This window comes from Malaclemys terrapin, chromosome 9 (genome assembly GCF_027887155.1).
Source record: "Malaclemys terrapin pileata isolate rMalTer1 chromosome 9, rMalTer1.hap1, whole genome shotgun sequence".
Taxonomy (NCBI): Eukaryota; Metazoa; Chordata; order Testudines; family Emydidae; genus Malaclemys; species Malaclemys terrapin.
The window spans coordinates 16,965,902-16,987,071 of record NC_071513.1 but is presented as its reverse complement, the minus strand read 5'-3'; the positions used below and the strand labels follow the sequence as shown (position 1 = coordinate 16,987,071).

At 44.7% G+C, this 21,170-nt stretch overlaps 1 protein-coding gene across 1 annotated transcript in view; it reads left to right on the top strand.

Annotated features, from left to right (window-relative positions):
* The first annotated feature begins 2,437 nt into the window (after nucleotides 1–2,437).
* The window catches only part of SMARCA1 (SWI/SNF related, matrix associated, actin dependent regulator of chromatin, subfamily a, member 1), a 64,974-nt gene continuing 46,241 nt past the window's right edge, over nucleotides 2,438–21,170 (top strand). Inside the window, exons 1-6 of the mRNA XM_054039460.1 lie at nucleotides 2,438–2,589; nucleotides 10,730–10,816; nucleotides 15,871–16,037; nucleotides 16,766–16,866; nucleotides 16,981–17,081; nucleotides 19,562–19,741. Coding sequence (XP_053895435.1) covers nucleotides 2,509–2,589; nucleotides 10,730–10,816; nucleotides 15,871–16,037; nucleotides 16,766–16,866; nucleotides 16,981–17,081; nucleotides 19,562–19,741 — 717 coding nt within the window. The 5' untranslated portion in view covers nucleotides 2,438–2,508. The remainder of the gene's footprint in view (nucleotides 2,590–10,729; nucleotides 10,817–15,870; nucleotides 16,038–16,765; nucleotides 16,867–16,980; nucleotides 17,082–19,561; nucleotides 19,742–21,170) is intronic.

Here is a 21,170-nt window from a genome sequence, read left to right as displayed (position 1 = left end):
AACATTTTAAAAAGAAAAAATATGAATGATAATTGGGAACTGTTTAAGAACTCTTTACTGGATACCTAAAAAGCCACAATTTCACAATTGAGAAAGAAGGCTACACCGGTTAATAAAACAAGTTGACTCAGAGGGGAAGTGAAAGCAACTAATAAAAGACAGACACACAGACACACACACAAAACAAATGGAAAAAAGAGGAATTTGATTACTGTGAATATAAATTAGAAGCTAGGAATTGTAGAAAATTGAAACAAAAGTACATAAGGAGAAATCTATGGCCAGCAGAATTAAGGACAAGAGGAAAGAATATTTAAGTATATCAGTAAAAAGGGAATCCCAACAATGGTATTGGCCTATTATTAGAAGGTATTGGAAATGGTAGAATTTCAATAATAGGACAGTAGTGTTCTATAACTAGTTCTGTTCTGTTTGGGAAAAAGCCAGAAGATGTATTTATATCTGATGATGAAATAACTTAAATTACAAGAGTCACTCAGGAGGATGTTAAACATCAGCTATTAAAGGTAGATATTTTTAAATTAGCAGGTAAGGATAACTTGTATTCAAGAATTTTAAAAGAGCTGGCCAAAGAGCTCTCTGGACCATTAATGCTTATTGTCAGTAAGTCTAGAACACTGTGGAAATTCCAGAGGACTAGAGAAAACTAAAGTTGTGCCACTATTTAAAAAGGGTAAACAGGATGAGTTGAGTAATTTTATAAGTCTGTCAGTCTGACATCAATTGCAGGCAAATTAATGGAATATCTGATGCCAGACTCAATTAATAAAGTATAAAAGGATATAATTAATGCCAATCAACATGGATTTATGGAAAACAGATATTGTCAAACTAACTAGGTATCTTTTTTTAATGAGATTACAAGTTCTGTAAGGCATTTGACTGGGTACCACAGAACATTTTGTGTCATTCTAATTTCTTAAACAAAATCAGCATAGCACACACTAAATAGATTAAAAACTGGCTAACTGATGGGTATCAAAATATATTTGTAAATGGGGAATCACCACTGAGAAGACATGGTCCCATTGTTGGCCCTATGCTATTTAACATCGTTATCAATGACTCAAAAGAAAACATGGAATCATTACTGATCAAATTTGCAGATGACACAAAGTTTGGGGGAATGATAAATAATGAAGATGATAGGCCACTGATACCCAACTGATCCCGATGGCTCTATAAGCTGGGTGCAAGCAAACAATATACATTTCAATATAGCCAAATGTAAAATCAGACATCTAAGAACAAAGAATGTAAGCCATACTTACAGGATAGGAAATTCTATCCTCAGAACTCTGAAAAAGACTTGGGTGGGAGGGAAAGGGTGGATCATGATGGATAATCAGTTAAACGTGAGTTCCCAGTGTGATGCTATAGCCAAAAAGGTAATATGATCCTTGGATGTATAAACAGGGGAATCTTGAGTAGGAAGGTTATATTACCTTTGTATTTAGCAGTGGTGTGACCACTACAGGAATCCAGTGTCCAGTTCTGGTGTCCACAATTCAAGAAGGATGTTAAAAATTGTAGAGAGATCAGAGTAGAGCTATGGAAATGATTAAACAACGGAAAACATGCCTTATATAGAGAGACTCAAGAAACTCAATTTGTTTATCAAAGAGAAGGGATGACTTGACCACAGTCCACAAATACCTACATGGGGAAATTTGGTAATAGACGGCTCTTCAGTACTGCTGTCAAAGGTGTAACAAGACATGCTCTATTTCAGACAAGAATCAATTTAGGTAAGTCCAATGGCTTATGTTATGCAGGTGGTGATCACAGTGGTCCTATCTGACACACACACACACACACACACCCACCCACCCTCTGCCCAGCAGAGGTGAGAGGGGATGGAGCATGCTCAGGTCACTCTGCGGGGAGGTGCTACACACACACACACCCTGGTCAGCCCAGCAGAGGTTGAGAACTGGACCCGAACTGGGTGAATGACCAGGAGGATGCACAAGGCACATCCCAGACCCCCCGCCACGCCCCGTGTCAAGTCCCTGTTCGAAAGGACGAGCCCTGCTCGAGCGTCTCAACAAAGCTGGTGCGAGGTGGTTTTCTTAACCCGGACAAAACCGATCTTCCCCAACTCTCCTGTTCAGACAGGCCAGGACTGGAGAGCGGGACCTGCTCCTCCCGCTCCCCAGTCTGGGCTCGCTGCACCCGCTCCTCGCCCCGTTCTCCGCCTCGGGCCCCGCCCCCATCCCCGGGATTTCGACTCTTCTGCTCCCGTCCGCTGCCCTCATCCCGCAGGGCACAGCGGCTTCAGCAAGCGTCACTGCGCACGCTCAGCGCTGCCGCGCATGCCCAATAAGGGCCGATTGGCCGGATTCCCTTTCCCGGGCTGTGCGCCGCTCTCGCAGAGCCTCTGCCTCGGAAATCTCGCGATCTCTGCTGGGAGCGGGAGAAGGGGGCGGGGCCGTGCGGTGTTTTGGGGGCGGTGGGGCCCCCACCTCGCGCCGGTACCGCCACAAGATGGACCCCGGCCCCGCCAGCTCGGACGGCGAGGAGCCATCCACCTCTGCCGCCTCCTCGCGGGAGCCCGGCGCCGAGGAGGTACCGCCTGGGGGAGCGGGCGCCAGAGTCCGCGGGGAGGGGGCGCCGGAGCCCGAGCCCTGCTCCTCTGCCAGCCCCATCCCAATACCCCGCCCGGCTGCAGTCCCCAGCCCCCTCTGCCCCCTGCCCGCCCGGCTGCAGTCCCCAGCCCCCTCTGCCCCCTGCCCGCCCGGCTGCTGCAGCCCCCTCTGCCCCCTGCCCGCCCGGCTGCTGCAGCCCCCTCTGCCCCCTGCCCGCCCGGCTGCAGTCCCCAGCCCCCTCTGCCCCCTGCCCGCCCGGCTGCAGTCCCCAGCCCCCTCTGCCCCCTGCCCGCCCGGCTGCAGTCCCCAGCCCCCTCTGCCCCCTGCCCGCCCGGCTGCAGTCCCCAGCCCCCTCTGCCCCCTGCCCGCCCGGCTGCAGTCCCCAGCCCCCTCTGCCCCCTGCCCGCCCGGCTGCAGTCCCCAGCCCCCTCTGCCCCCTGCCCGCCCGGCTGCAGTCCCCAGCCCCCTCTGCCCCCTGCCCGCCCGGCTGCAGTCCCCAGCCCCCTCCGCCGCGCTGCCCCCGGTCCTCCTCTGCCCCCACCCCGGCCGGCTACAGACTCCTTGGGCCTCTGCGCACCCCAGCCTCCCTGTAACCCGAGTCTATCTACAGATCTAGATACCTTCCCCCTCCCCCGCCCGTACCCCCTACCGCTAGCCCTGGCTGTGCCCCCAGCCCCATCCAGATATCCCCCACCCATCTACACCCCTTCTCCCCGGTACCGCCTGCCCCCAGCCCAGCTGCAACCCTGCAGCCCCATCTACACGCCAAACTGTCTGTGTCCCCAGTCCTGGCTGTGCCCCCAGCCCATCTGCATCCCTCAACCCCATCCAGATATCCCCCCCCCCCCCCGCCATTCCTTTCCCCCATACTGCCAGCCTATCGATTCCCTGTTCCTAGCCCATCTATAACTTGGTAGCTGCATCTACACCCCACCTATCCATATCCCCCTGTACCACCAGCCCTGGTTGTGCCCCTAGTCTGTCTAGTACCTTCAGCCCTATCCATCCCCTACAGCCCACCCAAACAGCCAGCCTATTTGCTCACCCTGCCAACCATCTCTGTGCCCTCCCACCCAACCCATCTGTTACCACTGCACACAGCCCGTTGGCCCCTTCCATATCCACCTGTGCACAGTCCATCCATGCACCCTTATAGCCCCTCCCTATCTGTCAGCCTTCCCCTTGGGTACTACCAGTTCCATCCATAGTCCCCCTCCCTGCTTTAGAGCGGGGTGAAGAGCTGCAGTTGGGGAGGGGGCCTGTCTGCCCATGCGGGAGGGGAGCAGTGACAGGTAGTTAGGGTGCTGTGTGGCATAACCAAAAGCTGGACATTTGGAGAGTGGGTGGGTTGTGGCTGGGAGAGTAAATTGCACCATTGGGTTTAATTGGAGGCGCTCAATGATAGCGATACACCAGGGTGTGAGGGAGAAGGGTCCTAGCTGGCCCCACCTGGTGGGGAGCAGGTTACTTATATGCAGAGCCATTTAGCTAAGCTTGTGTAAACAGTGCCAGGGATGTGGGGAGATTTGAGCTGTTGGGATACACTTCCTACTCCCCTTCAAAAGTGTATGATACTTCAATCCTCCCCCACTAATTGCTTAATGTATCTGGCTCAAAAGGATAGGGGGTGGATTGCCAGTGGCTAAATGCCGTTTGGAGGGGTGAAAATAGCAATAACCGACTGGCGGGAGTTTGTTTGCTGGTGTCTTGGTGCTTTTAGGTTTTTCTGTTATTCCTTCCACTCAGAGCTGCTCTCTTCTGCACATGCAGTTTAAATTGCTTCCATGATCCAAAACAAGATGCTCAAGAGAGCATGTGTGACTGTCTTTCTCCTCTTCCCTTCAATTTTCTGAAGAGATACTAAGCCAGGACTCTTGTGAGATCATTAGGAATGTCAAAAGTGACATTTTCAGGTGCCATTGGAAAACAAGATTCATTCATAAGAATGAATCCCTTCAAAAGTCTTTTAGGATTAACCCTGAAGGGCCAAATCTCTGTTCCACTGAATGGTAGCAGTTTTGATTTCACTGTGACCAGAATTTAGCTCCAAATGATGAAATTTCACCTCTGGATGTATTGGGTGAAAGAATTAGGCTGATGGAGAGAAGTGAAAAAACATGATGTAGTAGTAGTTAGTTGGCTGTGAACTGTGCAATGTGTAATTGTAGCATTAAGACTAAGGAACAGTAAAGGAGTTAGAAGTGTGAGCAAGAATTACCTACAGGGTACAATTTGTGCTATAAAGTTTTCCATCTGTCAACTGGCAAAAAAAACCTGACACAATGTCTAGACGGAACAGGAGAAGTTGACATATGCTAGTGAGTGGATTAAATATTGTATTAGCATTGTGTATATGTCAGAGGGTCACACATTTCTAACAAAACAAAGCTGGTTGCTGCTGTTTAGTACTAGTTCAGCTGGAATCATGAATAGCTGAGAAATTGAAAGCTACATCTCCTACAGATTTCACTTTAGCAAAGTGCCCCCAGGACTGGGTTGCAATTCAGATGCACAAGCGACATTATACAATGCACAGGTACATGTTAGTGTCTGGAAATCCTAGATAATGATAAGCTGTGTCACTATGCTATTACACCTTGTGTTGTTTTAATGCTTTGTTGTAAACAGCCAGTTGAATGCTTGTATTAATTTGATATGTTTTCATTAGTTACTTGGAATAGATTTTTTTTTTTTCTTATATATGAACTCTCTACCAAAGGGCACCTAGATGGATGCTCTTTATGTATGTACATACAAAAGCTCAACATAGGAAAGACAAAGTAAAAAACAACAAAAGCAGCAGTACTTCTTACTCCCACCCATTGCGTGCCAGACATATGACTGATTCAGTTTAGGATGCACCGTTGCACTTTCCCATTAGCTGGAATGCCTTCCCATAGCCTAAAGTTAGTATCTTTGCTTAATTAGTGAGCAGAGATTGTCAGAGAAAATGTTTTGGATCCCTGGGGTTACTCAAGCTATACTGTTAAAATTGTGACTTACTTGGATAGTCCTCCGTGTTTTGGGATGCTTAAACTACGCAGGCTTTGAATAAATTCTCTAAGGCAGTGTTGCTTAACCTATTTACCATTGTGGCCTGCATATGCAGCTGTGTGTGTTATGTGGGCCACATGCGCACAATATATATATACTGCCTGAATGGCCCTGAGGATGGCACATGGGCTGTGTGCTGATTGGGCCGCAAGTGGCCTGTGGCTTGAGAACCAATGCTCTAAGGCTAATCTACAAGACCAAGCTTGCTGGTATGCTATATAGCAAACTCTCTCTGTAGAAGGTGCATGCTTGTATTGGCATTCTTTTTCTGCTATGGCTTATACCAGTTCCCTGAACGAACAGCACTTGTTTGCTAATATATTTGTGTCTACATTAGGACTTCTGCTGGTATAGAAATGTGGTTTTTTTTTTTTTTTTTTTTAAATAAAATAAATCAAACCTGTAATCTACGTTACTGTACCAACAAAAGTTTCTGTGTAGACTTGTAAGAATACATTCTATACTTAAGAATATAAGCTCATGTGTTTAAGTGACTGATTAGGGTATGTGCTTGGTGGTATAAGAGGAAGTATTTTTACTTGTATTCCAGTAAAATAGTAAAATATAAACTTGTATAACTCTAAATGTTACCCACAGGCAAGTACAAAATGATCCTCACCTCCACTCTCCATTTGTCTCAACAAACAAGGAGCAATATCCTTATGAGAGGTATTGCACTCTCTGCACCCTTTTAAGCTTACAGGGAGGGAAAGGGTGTTGGAATGTTAGCAGGTACTTGTCCCATGAGTCTGCTCGGGTTCTTTATCTTCCACATCAGCTTCTGGAAGGCATAATGTGCTGTGCATTTGTTTCCAAAATTACACTCCTTACATGTTCTCCCCATTATTTCTCATCTGTCACACTTGCAACTCCCAGCTCTTGTTTTGAAGCCTACTTTCACAGTTACCCATAAGGATCCAAAGGGAAACTGAAATGAGTTTGGCAAATTTCACTATGCCGGTGGAAAAGTTGAATACCAGAGGCAGGTACTGGAGCCATCTGTCTTCAGATTTGGGATGGCAGTATTGCATTAGTTTTCATTTGTGGGGTTTTCTTTTACAGCCATAAAGGCTACAAGCTATTTCTAACAAAGATCTAGAATTCTTCCCTTTCCAGGAGAAGTATCCCGCTCACTGCAGGTAGATAGACAAGTCACTTGTATTTACCCATTTCATTTGTTCCTAAAAGAATTGCAGGAAGCATCTGACATTTGATGCTGTCATTTTCACTTTTGTCTGTTAGAAGCAGTACTCATCTTCTGTAACAAGAAGCTTGTGTCCAATATTAGTGTTGACAGTAGTCTTCTCTCCAAAGTAAAGCCGAGTAATGTTGTATTTACACTTTGTGTTTTAATAATAATAATTCTATTTTAATTTCCTTTTCCCTGAGTGAGCTGTCATGATGTTCAACTGTAAAAAGCGACAGAGTCCTGTGGCGCTTTATAGACTAATAGACGTATTGGAGCATAAGCTTTCGTGGGTGAATACTCACTTCGTCAGATGCAACTGTTATCTATGGCAGGGGTTCTCAACCTTTTTCTTTCTGAGGCCCACCCAGCATATGAAAACTCCAAAGGCCACCTGTGCCACAATAACTAGTTTTTCTGCATATAAAAGCCAGGGCTGGCGTTTGGGGGTAGCAAGCAGGGCAATTGCCTCAGGCCCCAAGCCACATGGGCTCTTGCAAAGCCACATCGCTCAGGCTTCGCCTTCAGCCCCTCATGGCGGGGCTCAGGGCCCTGGGCTTCAGCCCCATGTGATGGGGCTTCAGCTTTTTACCCTGGGCCCCAGCGAATCTAATGCTGGCCCTGCTTGGGGGCCCACTTAAACTTGCTCACAGCCCCCAGAGGGCCCCAGACCCCTGGTTCAGAACCACTGATCTATGAGACTGGAAAAAAAAGTAGGTCTTTTATGTTAGATAAACATGTTACAAATGACTAGCATTAAATACCTGTCTGGGCCCTGTAGCATAGAAGTCAAATGTTAGTGGTTTATGAAGCAGCATTTAAACTCTTCCTTAGCCACCTTCTACACATACTTATGGCATGCTGCACTCATGGGATTTTTGGTAAATTTAATAAAACAATAATATACCCTCCCAAGATATACTGAACTCAAGCATAATGAAGTAAGGCAGAGCAGTCCTACATTATGACCAAACCAAAAAAGACATCCTCTAGCGTAAATATTCTGATTCTCCGATTTGTCCCTAAAAACAGGTGGGCATGTTTAGCTAGCTAAGCTTTTTCAAGAGCTGAATAAATTACCAGGCTACCTGAAAGCAAGTGAAAATGGCTCATTGAGTTCAATGTTTCATCATCTCTTAGATTTCAGTATTAAATTGGTTCCATTTACAAGTTTTAGGATTTTTTAAACTGTCAGCGTAGTTTTGTCTAGTTTTAGTACCTGAACTTATAAGAATGGCTATACAAGATTTGACCAGTGGTCCATCTGGCCCAGTATCCTGTTTTCTGACAGTGGCCAATGCCAAGTGCTTCAGAGAAAATCAACAGAACAAGCAATCATTGAGGGATCCATCCCCTGTTGTCCACTCCCAACTTCTGGCAAACCAAGGCTAGGGACACTAAGAGCATGGGGTTGCATCCCTGCCCATCCTGGCTAATAACAATTGATGGACCTATCCTCCATGAACTTATCTAGTTCTTTTTTGAGCCCTGTTATAGTTTTGGCCTTCATAACATCTCCTGGCAAAGAGTTCCACAGATTGGCTGTGTGTTGTGGGAAGAAGTACTTCCTTTTGTTTGTTTTAAAGCTGCTGCCTATTAATTTAATTGGGTGACCCCTAGTTCCTGTGTTATGTGAAGGAGTAAATAACGTTTCCTTATTCACTTTCTCCACACCAGTCATAATTTTATAGACCACTATCATATTTCCCCCTCAATCATCACTTTTCCAAGCTGAAAAGTTCCAGTTTTTTAAATCTCTCTTCGTACAGAAGCTGTTCTATACACCTAATCATTTTTGTTGCCCTTCTCTGTACCTTTCCCAATTCCAGTACATCATCTTTTGAGATAAGGCAATCAGATATGCACTCAGTATTCAAGATGTGAATTTACCATGGATTTATATAGAGGCATAATGATATTTTCTGTCTTATTACCGATCCCTTTCCTAATGGTTCCTAACGTTCTGTTAGCTTTTTTGACTGCTGCTGCACATTGAATGGATGTTTTCAGAGAATTGTCCACAATGACTCCAAGATCTTTCTTGAGTGGAACAGCTAATTTAGACTCCATCATTTTGTTTGGATAGTTGGGATTATGTTTTCCACTGTGCATTACTTTGCATTTATCAACATGGAACTTCATCTGCCACTTTGTTGCCCAGTCACCTGGTTTTGTGAGATCACTTTGTAACTCTTTACAGATAGCTTTGGACTTCACTATAGTGATTAATTTTGTATCATCTAGAAATTTTGCCACCTCACTGTTTACACCTTTTTCCAGATCATTTAAGAATAAGTTGAACAGCACTGGTCCCAGTACAGATTCTTGGGGGACATCATTGTTTACCTCTTTCCATTCTGAAAACTGACCATTTATTCCTATCCTTTGTTTCCTATGTTTTAACCGGTTACCAATCCATGAGAGGACCTTTCCTCTTACCCCATGACCGCTTACTTTGCTTAAGAGCCTTTGGTGAGGGACCTTGTCCAAAGCTTTCTGAAAGTCCAAGCCACTGAATCACCCATGTCCACATGTTTGTTTGACCCCCCTGAAAAAGTATAATAGATTGGTGAGGCATGATTTCCCTTTACAAAAGCTGTGTTGACTCTTCCCCAACAAATTGTGTTCATCCATGTGTCTGATAATTCTGTCCTTTAGTATTGTTTCAACCAATTTGTCAGGTACTGAAGTTAGGCTTACTGGTCTGTAATTGCCGGGATCACCTCGGGAGCCTTTTTTAAAAAACAATAAACCTTCAGATATATTGTTTAACGTTTATATTGCAATAGTGCTTTGAGGCCAATCAGGTCAGGACTCCATTGTGCTAAGAGCTGTACAACATATGGTTAATGGGATCATTGTGCATGGAGGACATACCGCATCAAATATGAATATCTTAGATAACTTTTTTAAAAAGCCTTTTTTAAGCAATTATTTGAAATGACACACGCCCTTTCAAATATACCTTTTCTAATGTTAAGACATCAAAAAGGCCAGTACTTAAACTTTTTTGGCAGGTGAGCCCTTTGTTTCAGGAGCAAAAGACATATTTTTAAAAAGATTAAATTAAGTTGGAAAAAACCTGCCAGATAAGAATTCTTGTATCTTTTTTAAATAACAGATTGAAAGTCCATACAAGTTCCTAAATCTGCAATCTTTACTCAGGCAAAAATCTCATTGAAGTTAGTAGAAGTTTTGTGTATATAAGGATTGTCCAGTATTTTTGTGAATCTCTGCAAACTGTGTGAAGCATGAAAATGAGCAGTTGCGAGCACAATGTCTTAAACTATTTGCCCTGAATTACAGACTTTTTTTCCTTACATGGCTGAATGTGTCCCATGGAGGGGGATCTATGAAATTTAATCTTTTTTTTTTTTTTTTTTTTTTTTTATGGCTATGGTGGAGGCAAGTTAAGCCTTTATCTCAGACCTTGCACTGTTCTCTTGCGGGGGAGGGAAGGAGATCAGTGTCCAGCTGCCAAAAATGTAAACAGTTAGGAATTTTATATTTAGGAATCAGGCTGACAGTTTTGTAAGCCATGGCCTTTCCTAAGGGTAAACAAACCTCCCACCCCCAGGATGAATTGAATTATTTGTGAGGTGATACATGGGAAGTGATAAGGCTAATCCTAGGTTTTTATTTGGTCATATCTGCCCTTCATTGGCTATTTCTTCATGGATTTCTGGCTCTGATTAGGGTGAGATGGTGCATTTTCTTTCAGTGCTTATTTTCTTTTTTGTTTGGCATTTGGAATTTTTTTTTGTCAAAGAATTCTGATACTGTTTTTGAAGTCTGCACACTTTTTTCAATTTGGCAACTCTCTCTTGCTTCAGTAGCTCACTGTATTGATATTAATAAATGTTTAAAATTTGAATTTCAGAAAAATGATCCTCCATTTCAACTCAAACTTCCGCCCAAGGCATCTAGACCTGAAAAAGAAATTGATCCAGAATATGAAGAGAAGATGGTAAGTGTAGTTTCATAGCATAACAGATGGCTAACTTTTTGTTTGACTGAGCTTAGTAGAGACAATGGGAGGAAACAAGAAATTGCAGACAGGATGTCAATGGGAGGGAAGGAAAATGGAATCAGGATAACAATATTAATTAAATACAATTCTTGCTCTCGAAGTACATCTCTATGTGCACAGGAATTTTCAAAGCTGGGAGATAGTGAATCATGAAACTTACTTGTTTGACGAGGATTGAGGTATACACTTTGAAAGCCTAAGTGGATGGGATTTAACTTTCCACAAATCCATCCAAGATATTGCCCTCTCTGTATACTTTGGTTACTCCTATGTATGTGGACATGTATGCATCCTTAAGGATTTTTGAAAAAAAGCTGGGATACATGAGATGGCAGCTAGAGTGTGTTGTGACCTAGGGTGACACATGGGCACCGCTTACCCACACTGATGTGAACATCCAGAATCTAACAAGGGCACATGGAGGATGGACAAGACAAATGAAATGCTTGGCACGTTTTTAAACTAGGCCCAGAATCTAAAATGCACATGACAAAGGGGAGTTAGGTTTCGGAGAGAGAGAGAAAAGATATTAGCAGCATATATAATATATATTTATTTCTTTTTGATTTTGCATGGCCTGAGTCCATGCAAGAATTTTGTACTGCTTTTAGAATGCAAAGCAAATAACTTCATAGCTCTGCATTCTTTATACACAAATTGAGAGTTTTCACTTCTTAAATGGGAGAAAAACAAGAAGCTGGTGTTTGCACACTATGTCTCCGAAAACACCACATAATTCTAAATCTGCGCAGCCTCCACAACATAACACGGCAAACTATGATCCATCAGGTCAGGTTTCGGGAACAGAGAATGCTCTACAGGAAAGGGAGAAACCCATAGCAGAACACACAAGGCCCACTCTTGAATGTCACTCACAGGGTCAGATTTTGGTGGATGCCAGTGACCAATGGCCCGCTACATTTTCATTAATGCTCTTCTAGAGAGTGGTGGAATCTGACGGAAATGCCAGATGAGATAGGAACAGGGACAGAGGTCCATTGCCAGAGAGGCTTAAGGAAATGATTGCTTGGCTGAGTGAATGCTTCATTTTAAGTGCTAAGCACAGGTCAATGGTTAGAAAGAAAATCAATGTGCTATGGTAATACAAATAACCGATCCCCAAAAGTACCACCTGTGTTTTGCAAGGCTATGTGGTCCGGATCCAGGCTTCCCTAAATAGTACCCTTCTGCTGCTTGGAAGCAGAGAGGGAATAGGCATCAAATAGCCTGTATTTTCAGCAGTCAGGCAATAAAGCAATAGAACTGTGATATTATTTTCCAGGGTTCACCCCTTAATATCCTCCTAACCCAGGGGTCTCAAACACGCAGCCTGCAGGGTTATTTTCTGTGGCCCGCGAGCCCCTCACAGCCCCCCCACCCTCCCCCAGTGTTTACCTAGAGCGGCTCTGGCTGGACCTGCACCGGGGGCAGGGCATGCTCCCTGCTTGCTTGCCCAGCCCTGCGCCGCTCCGGGAAGAGGCTGGAATGTGGGGAAGGGGGGGCAGAGGGGCTGTGTGTTGCTGTTGCTTTTCAGGCAGCGCCCCCAGCAGCTCCCATTGGCCGGGAACGGGGAATCGCGACCAATGGGAGCTGCTGGGGCCGGTGCCTGAAGCAACAGTAACACACAGCCCCTCCGCCCCCCCTTACCCATGTTACAGCCTCTTCCCGGAGCAGCGCAGGGCAAGGCAGGCAGGCAGGGAGCCTGCCCTGCCCCTGGTACGTGCCGGGCCAGATCTTGCCCCCCGAACTCCTCCTGCAGCCGAACCCCCTGCCCTGAGCCCCTTGCCGCACCCTGTACCCTGACCCCCTTCCCTGAGCCCCATGCAACACCCCTCCTGCACCCCGACCCCCTGCCGTACCGTGCACCCCTCCTGCATCCCAATCCACTGCCCTGATCCCCCTGCCGCACCCTGACCCGCTGCTGTACCCCTCACCCCTCCTGCACCTCACACCCCAATTCCCTGCCCTGAGCCCCTGCCACACCTCTCCTGCAACCCCTGGGGGCAGGGAGGGGGAGAGTTGGGGTGGGTATTTCGGGGAAGGGGTTGGAATGGGGGCGGGGCAGGGGCGGGGCCTCATGGAAGGGGTGGAGTGGGGGCAGGACCGAGGGCGGCGGGGGGAAGGTGTCAATAATGCAGCCCTCGGGCCAACGTACTAGTCCTCATGTGGCCCTCATGGTCATTTGAGTTTGAGACCCCTGCTCTAACCTGTAAAATTATTGCCTATAAATCAGGTGTGGCTGGCTATAAATCCGGTGTGGCTGGCTTTGTTCCCAGTTAGCATCGTCATCTGTCAGTTTGATTTAGACCTCCTGACCCTGGACTGTTTTATTTCCCTCTCCTCTGTTGGAGGTGTTATCTGAGTTCATTGGAGGTTCATTTGGCCCCTCAGACAAGGGTACTCCACTGGAGGTGATAGTATGGTGCAGCTTACTTCCCTCTGCCTGTCTGACCAGCTATTCTGGTTAGTGTTAGGCTGAACATACATAGCCATGGCCCTATCTCTCTTCCTGACTTCCCCTCCCTTGGGGCACCATGTTACAGCTCCCCCAAAGACAATAGGGAGGAAGCCGTCTCAGATCCCTGAACCCAGGCAGGCATTCTGATTGGCTTTTATGTAGGCTGCATGAACTGGGGCGGAGTATCCTTGTGCCCTCTTCCTCTGTGTAGGAGGCAGGCAGAATCTAGCCCTTAGTAATATATTGTCTTATCTCTACTTAGGCAACGTTTTCAGGCATGTTAGAAGTTTATAACTGTATTTACTCAAAGGACAGGCAAGGGCAGCAGTAATACAAGTTTATCTACATCATTCCCACAGAGAGTCCCAATCCTGTTCTGGAGAGACCACCTCTAGAGGTTGAGATGGTAATATAATCTCTGTTCAGTTTTTAGCTTGCTCCGGGTGCCAAGTAAGCAGTTTCCCAGCCCAGTTAGGCTATTTCTAACTGACAGTTTCAGATTATTTTTGCAGCTGTGGGTTGTGGTATTTTGGGCTATTTCGCTGCCCTGTTGCTGCTGGCCACGCCCACTGTCAGTGTCTCACTTGCACTGTCTCACTTGCAGCATGCACAGAAAATACTGCTGCTGTTGCCCCTTAGTCCCTTAGCACCACTGCCCTGCTCCTCTCCGATGTCATCTGCTCTGCAGTTATGTTGTGCTGCCCTGTTCTCTGAGACTGTCAACAAAGAGGCCAAAAGTTGTTCTAGTTATAACAGGCAGCTGATCCCTTTTGTTACCAGCTCATTTTTCCAAAGCCACCAAGGGTACGTCCACACAGCCCACAGTAGCAAGCCTCCCAGCCTGGATCCATTGGGTTAGTAGGGCTCTTCCTATTGGTCTAAAAACAGCTGAGATGGGGGCGAATCACTTTGACTGCATGTTGAAGTTGTGGCTTGGGCTGGAGCTCGGTCCCTGAAGCCTAGGCAGGGTTTTGGTCTTGAAGACTGAGCTTCACCACAAGCCACGACTTCAAAGCACTAACTGCATGGCTATTTTTAAGAGCGCTCTTGTGAGCCCTACCAACGCAAGTCTGTTGACCCATGCTGGGAGGCTTGTTGCCCCAGGCTGTGTAGGCATATCCCAAATGTCCATGCTAATATCACTGCTGACCTGGGCTGGATTTGAACCAGCAAATAGTCTGTATCACGTTTTTCCATCCTCTGAGTTGTCCAGCCTCCCACAAATGTGATGTTTCAATGAATTGGGGAGAGGAGAATGGAAGCATACATTTGGGGTCAGTACATTTATATGCCTTTTGTGTGTCATGTACTGTTTATAAAACACATCTCTTTAGAAAGAAATCTTAAAGTGAGTAAGAGAAACTGTCAGAACAAACATCTAAAAACCTTAATTTGATTTTTTTTATTTGTTGGGAACAAATACTTGTGGTTAGTTATAAAGTGGCGTTATTGTTATTTGCACATTGTTCATGCAGTGCAGAATAATATTGTATGTGTATTTTTTTTCTTTAAAAGAGGTTATATAAAAGTAAGCCATATGTATATGAAAACTACTAAAATTGTATAGGCCAGCAATAATAAAGACCTTTATACAAAAACAATTCAGTAGCTATAAATTCAAGGGGGAATAATAACTGACTATAATGGTATCTGTACTGAGTTTTTTAGAAAGACTTGTTCTTATGTGATTGTTAAACTGTGCTTGCCATTGAGATTTGAAGAGTTTGTGTGAAACTTATATTGCCCTCATGTGGCAAAAAGGATGTATCAGCATCTTTTCAGCTTAATCTTTGAATCTTGCTATCTTGCCACGGATAGACTGCTGCTGTTTGCATCTAACAGTTACCCAGCTCTTCTTTAGAGGAATCTTCTGTAGTTTACATATTGCTTAAGAAAGTTATGATACTAATTTGTTTTTACTTTAGTGTTTGAAACAAACACATATTGAGAGGTTAACTTAAAACAATTTCTTTGTGAAATCCTTTATGTAATATTGCACAAGGTTTTGTAAACACTGTTTAAGAACTGACAGGAAAATAATATGGTGTTTTTAAAGAAGACAGCAACTAACTGTTATAGCTGTTATTTATAGTCTATTAAAGACAGTGTAGCAGGTATGACTCATGGACTTAAGAAACATTTAGAGCCTGAGCCTGCTCCAATGGAAGTCCAACAGAAAAATTCATTCACTTCAGTGGGAGCAGGACTGTGTATTAGTTGCTTTAGTTTTTGAAACAGCAACATATTACTAGTCAATGCAAACACTTCTCAGGTGGAATCTTGGCCACAATAACTTAAATGGGGAGTTTTGCCGTTGACTTTAGTGGGACCAGGATTTCATCCCTCACTGTAAATTAAATTTTTTTTTGTCAATCTCCTGTATGTAACGTTTGTATGGAGTTCTCCTGCAAAGTTCACCTGCTCAGATTGCAGGATCAGTACTGCAGTATGTAAGTTGCTTGTTTGAACATAAATAAAATTATTGTTGGTGGGGAAAAGATGCACATTTCTTCTTTTTTGTTTTGTAACTTAGAAAACAGATCGGGCAAAAAGATTTGAATTTCTCCTGAAGCAGACGGAACTTTTTGCACATTTTATTCAGCCTGCAGCACAGAAATCGCCAACATCACCACTGAAAGTCAAATTGGGACGACCACGGATAAAGAAAGATGAAAAACAGAGTTTACTTTCAGCTGGGGAGTATGTTTTCGTATCTCTATTCTTATCTCAAAGTTCAAACCTTTTATTTTTTCAACCAAAATTATGTATTTTTATTATCTATCTTTAAATTGCAGTTGAAAAATTGTGCCTTAAGTATGCCAGAACTCCTTGAAAAAGTAATGTTGTAGTACTAAACAGGAGAAAGTGTGTGTGTGTGTGTGTATGAGAGAGAGACTTTCCTCCTAATTTGGGTTGTTTTTTTTTATATGAGGCACTTAAATGCTATTTTTTGGAATTTTTTTTTTTAAATTGGAATAATTTGTAGTAATCATCCAAGCAAATATTCTTGGAATTGAACATTCAACTGAAAATTTTCTCCTATCCTTCTGAATGGTATATACTGATCAAGTGGCAGATTGTGTGGCCGTTGTCCGTGTGTACCTTTATGCCCCTCTGCCTCACTCCCCGCACAGCCACCTGCAGAATTTTTGCTTCCTCCTTGCACAGTACAAGCATGGCTGAGGAGGAAAGGGCTGGATGTTAGCTAAATAATTCAGAGCTGGAATGACTATCTGGGAATAATTACTTAACGGTGAACTGGTTCTGTGGAAGAGCAGGTGATAGAATATAGATTAGCTGGATCAATGGTGATTTCTATTATAATTTACTGTTTTTTCTCAAAAATGTAGTCAGGGTATATTCCATTAGCTCTGTTGATGAAAAGATTTAGAATCCAAACTCATGTGCAAACTTTCTTCCTTCTTCAGTTATCGTCACAGACGCACTGAGCAAGAGGAAGATGAAGAGCTGCTGTCTGAGAGTCGAAAAACATCTAATGTGTGTGTTCGATTCGAGGAGTCGCCTTCATGTGAGTATCCATGTTGGAAGTTTTCTGTTTGTTTTGATTGGCTTAAATACGATCTCATAAGTAGATCACAATAAAATTAAAAATTTTCTAGTTAGAGGAATCTTACATTTGCAGATGTGAAAGGAGGAACGCTAAGAGATTACCAGGTTAGAGGGTTGAACTGGATGATCTCCTTGTATGAGAATGGTGTTAATGGAATTCTGGCAGATGAAATGGTAAGCAGCAAGCTTTTGGAATTTATGTAGAGTAATCATTCTAATTTTTTTTTTTTTTTGTGTACATGTGTGACCTGCGTTAGTCTAAGGACTTTCTTCATGGATTTAAATTGCATGCTCCGTGCACTATTGTTCTCTAACAGGAAGAAATACATGCAATGATGAACTTACTGAAGCAGGATAGCGCTTTGTAGCCTTTTGACTAGTTATTGCATACATAGTTATAAGCTGGTGCCTATATTTGAGCATAACACATGCATAGTTGACACAGTTAATTATCAGAGGGGTCGCCGTGTTAGTCTGGATCTGTAAAAAGCAACAGAGGGTCCTGTGGCACCTTTAAGACTAATACATCTGTTAGTCTTAAAGGTGCCACAGGACTCTCTGTTGCTATATACAGTTAATATGTCTTAAATGAAAATGGGAATTATTCTCTCCTGATGCTTTCCAGAAAGAAAATGCCATACGAAATTTGTTAGCTAACTTAGGATGCTGCTGTTGCTGCTAAATAAATAAATATTTTTTTTCTTTGCGTCTGGCATTTCTGATGCTCTGTTTCAATATTGAAAATTTGTTATGCTTGATATATTTTATTTTGTGGAATGGAATTAACTTTTTTATACTAGATCTTTAAAAAAAACAAGTCCTCGTTGAAGTTGTTGACCGCAAAAGTCTATGTATAATATAGGGCAGGGGCGGGCAAACTTTTTGGCCCGAGGGCCACATCGGGTTTCGGAAATTGTATGGAGAGCCGGCGAAGGGAGGGGTCATGGCCAGGCCCCCACCTCCTATCTGGCCCTCTCCTCCCCCCCAGGACCCCTGCCCCATCCACACTCCCCCACTCCCTCTCCCCTGACTGCCCCCGGACCCCTGCCACCCCATCCAACCCCTCCTCTCATTCCTGACGGCCCCCTGGGACCCACTGCCCCATCCAACCACCCCTTCTCCCTGTCCCCTGACCACCCCTGGACCCATGTCACCCCATCCAACCCCTCCTCTTATTCGTGCCCCCCCCCCCCCGGGACCCCTGCCCCATCCAACCACCCCTTCTCCCTGTCCCCTGACCGCCCCCGGACCCGTGCCACCCCATCCAACCCCTCCTCTTATTCCTGATGGGCGCCCCCCCCCCCCCGGGACTCCTGCCCCATCCAACCACCCCTTCTCCCTGTCTCCTGACGTGCGCCCCCCCCCCCCCGGACCCCTGCCCCATCCAACGCCCCCTCCTACCTGACTGCCCGCCTGGGACCCCTACCTCCATTCAACCCCCTATTTCCCCCTTCCCCAACTGCCTGACCCCTATCCACACACCTGCCCCCTGACTACCACCCCGACCTCCCCTGCCCTCTATTCATCCTCCTCCCCCCCCCCCACTCCGTGCCCCCGCTCCGTGCTGTCTGGAGCACCAGTGGCTGGATCCGGGCCACGCTTCCGCCACTGCGCAGCACAGAGCACTGGGTCAGGCCCCAGCTCTGCAACTGCACTGCCCCCGGAGCTCACAGCCCCGCTGCCCAGAGCATTGCACCGGTGGTGGAGCGAGTGAGCTGAGGCTGCAGGGGAGAGGGGACAGCAGGGGAGGGGCCGGGGGCTAGCCTCCTGGGCCAGGAGCTCAGGGGCCAGGCAGGACGGTCCCGTGGGCCATAGTTTGGCCACCCCTGATATAGGGCCAAATCCAGCTCATTTTAATCATATGAATTTCCCTATTAGCTGAGTTTCTCCTGTGATTAGGGCAAACAGGATCTGGGCCGTAATATGCTTGTTTTGGTTATTGCTTCATTTGGATATTGATTACAGAGGCAAACATTTTTCCTGGATAGGTCCTCTTGGAGTTTGCCATCTGTCCCAGTGATCTTCTTTCCCATTAACACATGCATAAGTTACTAAAGTTAGTGTTACACATGTGCCTAGAAGAAAGAATAGATTTCTCTGGTGCTGATCTGACTCCCATTAAAATCCATGAGTCTTTCCATTGACTTAAATGACAATTGGATTGGGCTGTAGGAGAGGATATGTTATGTTCTAGCTTCAGCAAATGAGGTCCCTTTTTGCTCTTTCCACCCTTTCTGTGTAAATAAAAAAAATCATAATAGATGCAGTTTCATTAACGGTGAAATAACAGTTTTGTGTAATTCAAACAAGAGATGCATAATATTATAGGGACTTGAAATTTTTTATTAAACTTTGCTCTGAGCCATCCTGTAATTTAACATTGAAGTCCCTATAATTCATTTATATACAGTGGAACTCTCTTATAATAAAACAATTTTTTTCTTTGCACAAAATGGCTGTATTCAGAATTGTAATTTGGATATTATAATACATTGAAGCAACATGAGTTTTTAATTCATCTCCATTGTAGACTTGCATGTTATGCATTTCACTATACGCATTTTCAGCAGCAGCATTAAATAGCTGGAAAATAGTTTTGATGTCCTTAATGTTATGATCGCACTTCATTTCAATTTTTTTCTTTACTAACGTAGGGTCTTGGTAAAACTTTGCAAACAATAGCATTGCTAGGCTATCTGAAGCATTACCGAAACATTCCTGGACCACACATGGTCCTGGTTCCAAAATCAACTTTACACAATTGGATGAACGAATTTAAACGCTGGGTTCCATCTTTACGTGCGGTTTGTCTTATTGGAGACAAGGATGCCCGAGTAAGTGAACAACTGAACGGTATTATGCTTTGCATGTCAGAAACTGGTGTTCCAGGAAATACAATTGTTTGAAGTAGTTTCCTTGGCTGCAGGAAAAAATACGGTAGCTTTTAACCATCTTACTATGGGGAGGTGTTCGGACGCTATGCCAATAGGTGCTATAGGAAATGCTAAAGTAGAATAACAGGGATTTAACTTTGTTCATCAATTTCTTTAATGTACCCCACTTGCCAAACTCCTTCCTCGGTTGGTTTCACCTTTCTCTGGGTACTACTGCACTTTTGTATTCCCTTTGTCCCTTCTACTGATTATATTCTTTACTTCTCAGCCTTGTTGTCACCTTCCCTTTGTTTCCTTTCTCTAGTGGTTGCTCTCCCCACCTTTTCTGAGCTTCCATTATTCCTTGAACCTAATTGTAATGGGATGATATTAAGAGGAAAACTTTGGCTAATAAAGATGGAAAGATGTCTTATTTCTGTTTGACTGGTACTCAACACATGTTGATGGGCACAATAGAGATACTTGATTATAGAATCCCTGAAGGGAACTGGTGGAAGAGCCATTATTTGTGTAATTTAAAACCTATACTGGCCAGAGTGAATTGGGTGAATTATAACAGCAGCAGCTCTGCTATAGTTGAGGTTGAGAGCTTGCTTACTGTTTAAAAGACAAATAAGTGCTCTAAAAGCCACATGCTGACTTAGATGGTCTTGAAATTCACTGTGCTTCATGCGGCGTGGCTTAGTTAACGCTCCAGATTTGGGGACATTTGAGCCAGGGGTTCCCAAGATAGAATCATTCTAAAAACTGCCATTTTATAAAATTGTCTGGTTCTTCTAATGTGCACACAGACAAATACCCAGGGTTCAAGCTCTGGCTCTCGTCTTCCCAACGTGGATCTCAGCTACTTGGGATTTATTTTAGCTACTGCATGGCAGCCACTCCACTCTGCCTCTGGGCATGGGGGTGATTATGCTGAAGAAATTATTCAAGATAAGTTTAAAACTACAGGTCAGCATGTTAATAGCTTAAGCCAAGGGGAATGAAATGCCCATGTTCAGCAAGACTCGGGGTCTGTTAACACCTAAAGGGTTTCCAGGCAGTCTGTCCCCACAGTGACTACTGGTATGTCTGCACTTCAACGTAAGCCTGTGCTAGAGCCCTGGTTCAAGCCTAACTCCCCTTGTGTCTACATTTCAATTGCACTGACCCAGAATCCCAGAACCTGAAAGGATAGAGGTCTGAGCTCAAGTTAAGCAGGGACCCAGGGTCTGAGCCCCTGTTGCTTTGCATATAGGCACAGTCCTGCTTGGTTCAGGTCCTGAGAGTCATCTGGAAGTGTCTCACAATTCCATATGACCACTTTTAGTCCTTTCTATCCCAACAACTTCAGTCCACTCTGTTGAAAATGGAAGTGCCCCCTCCTCTC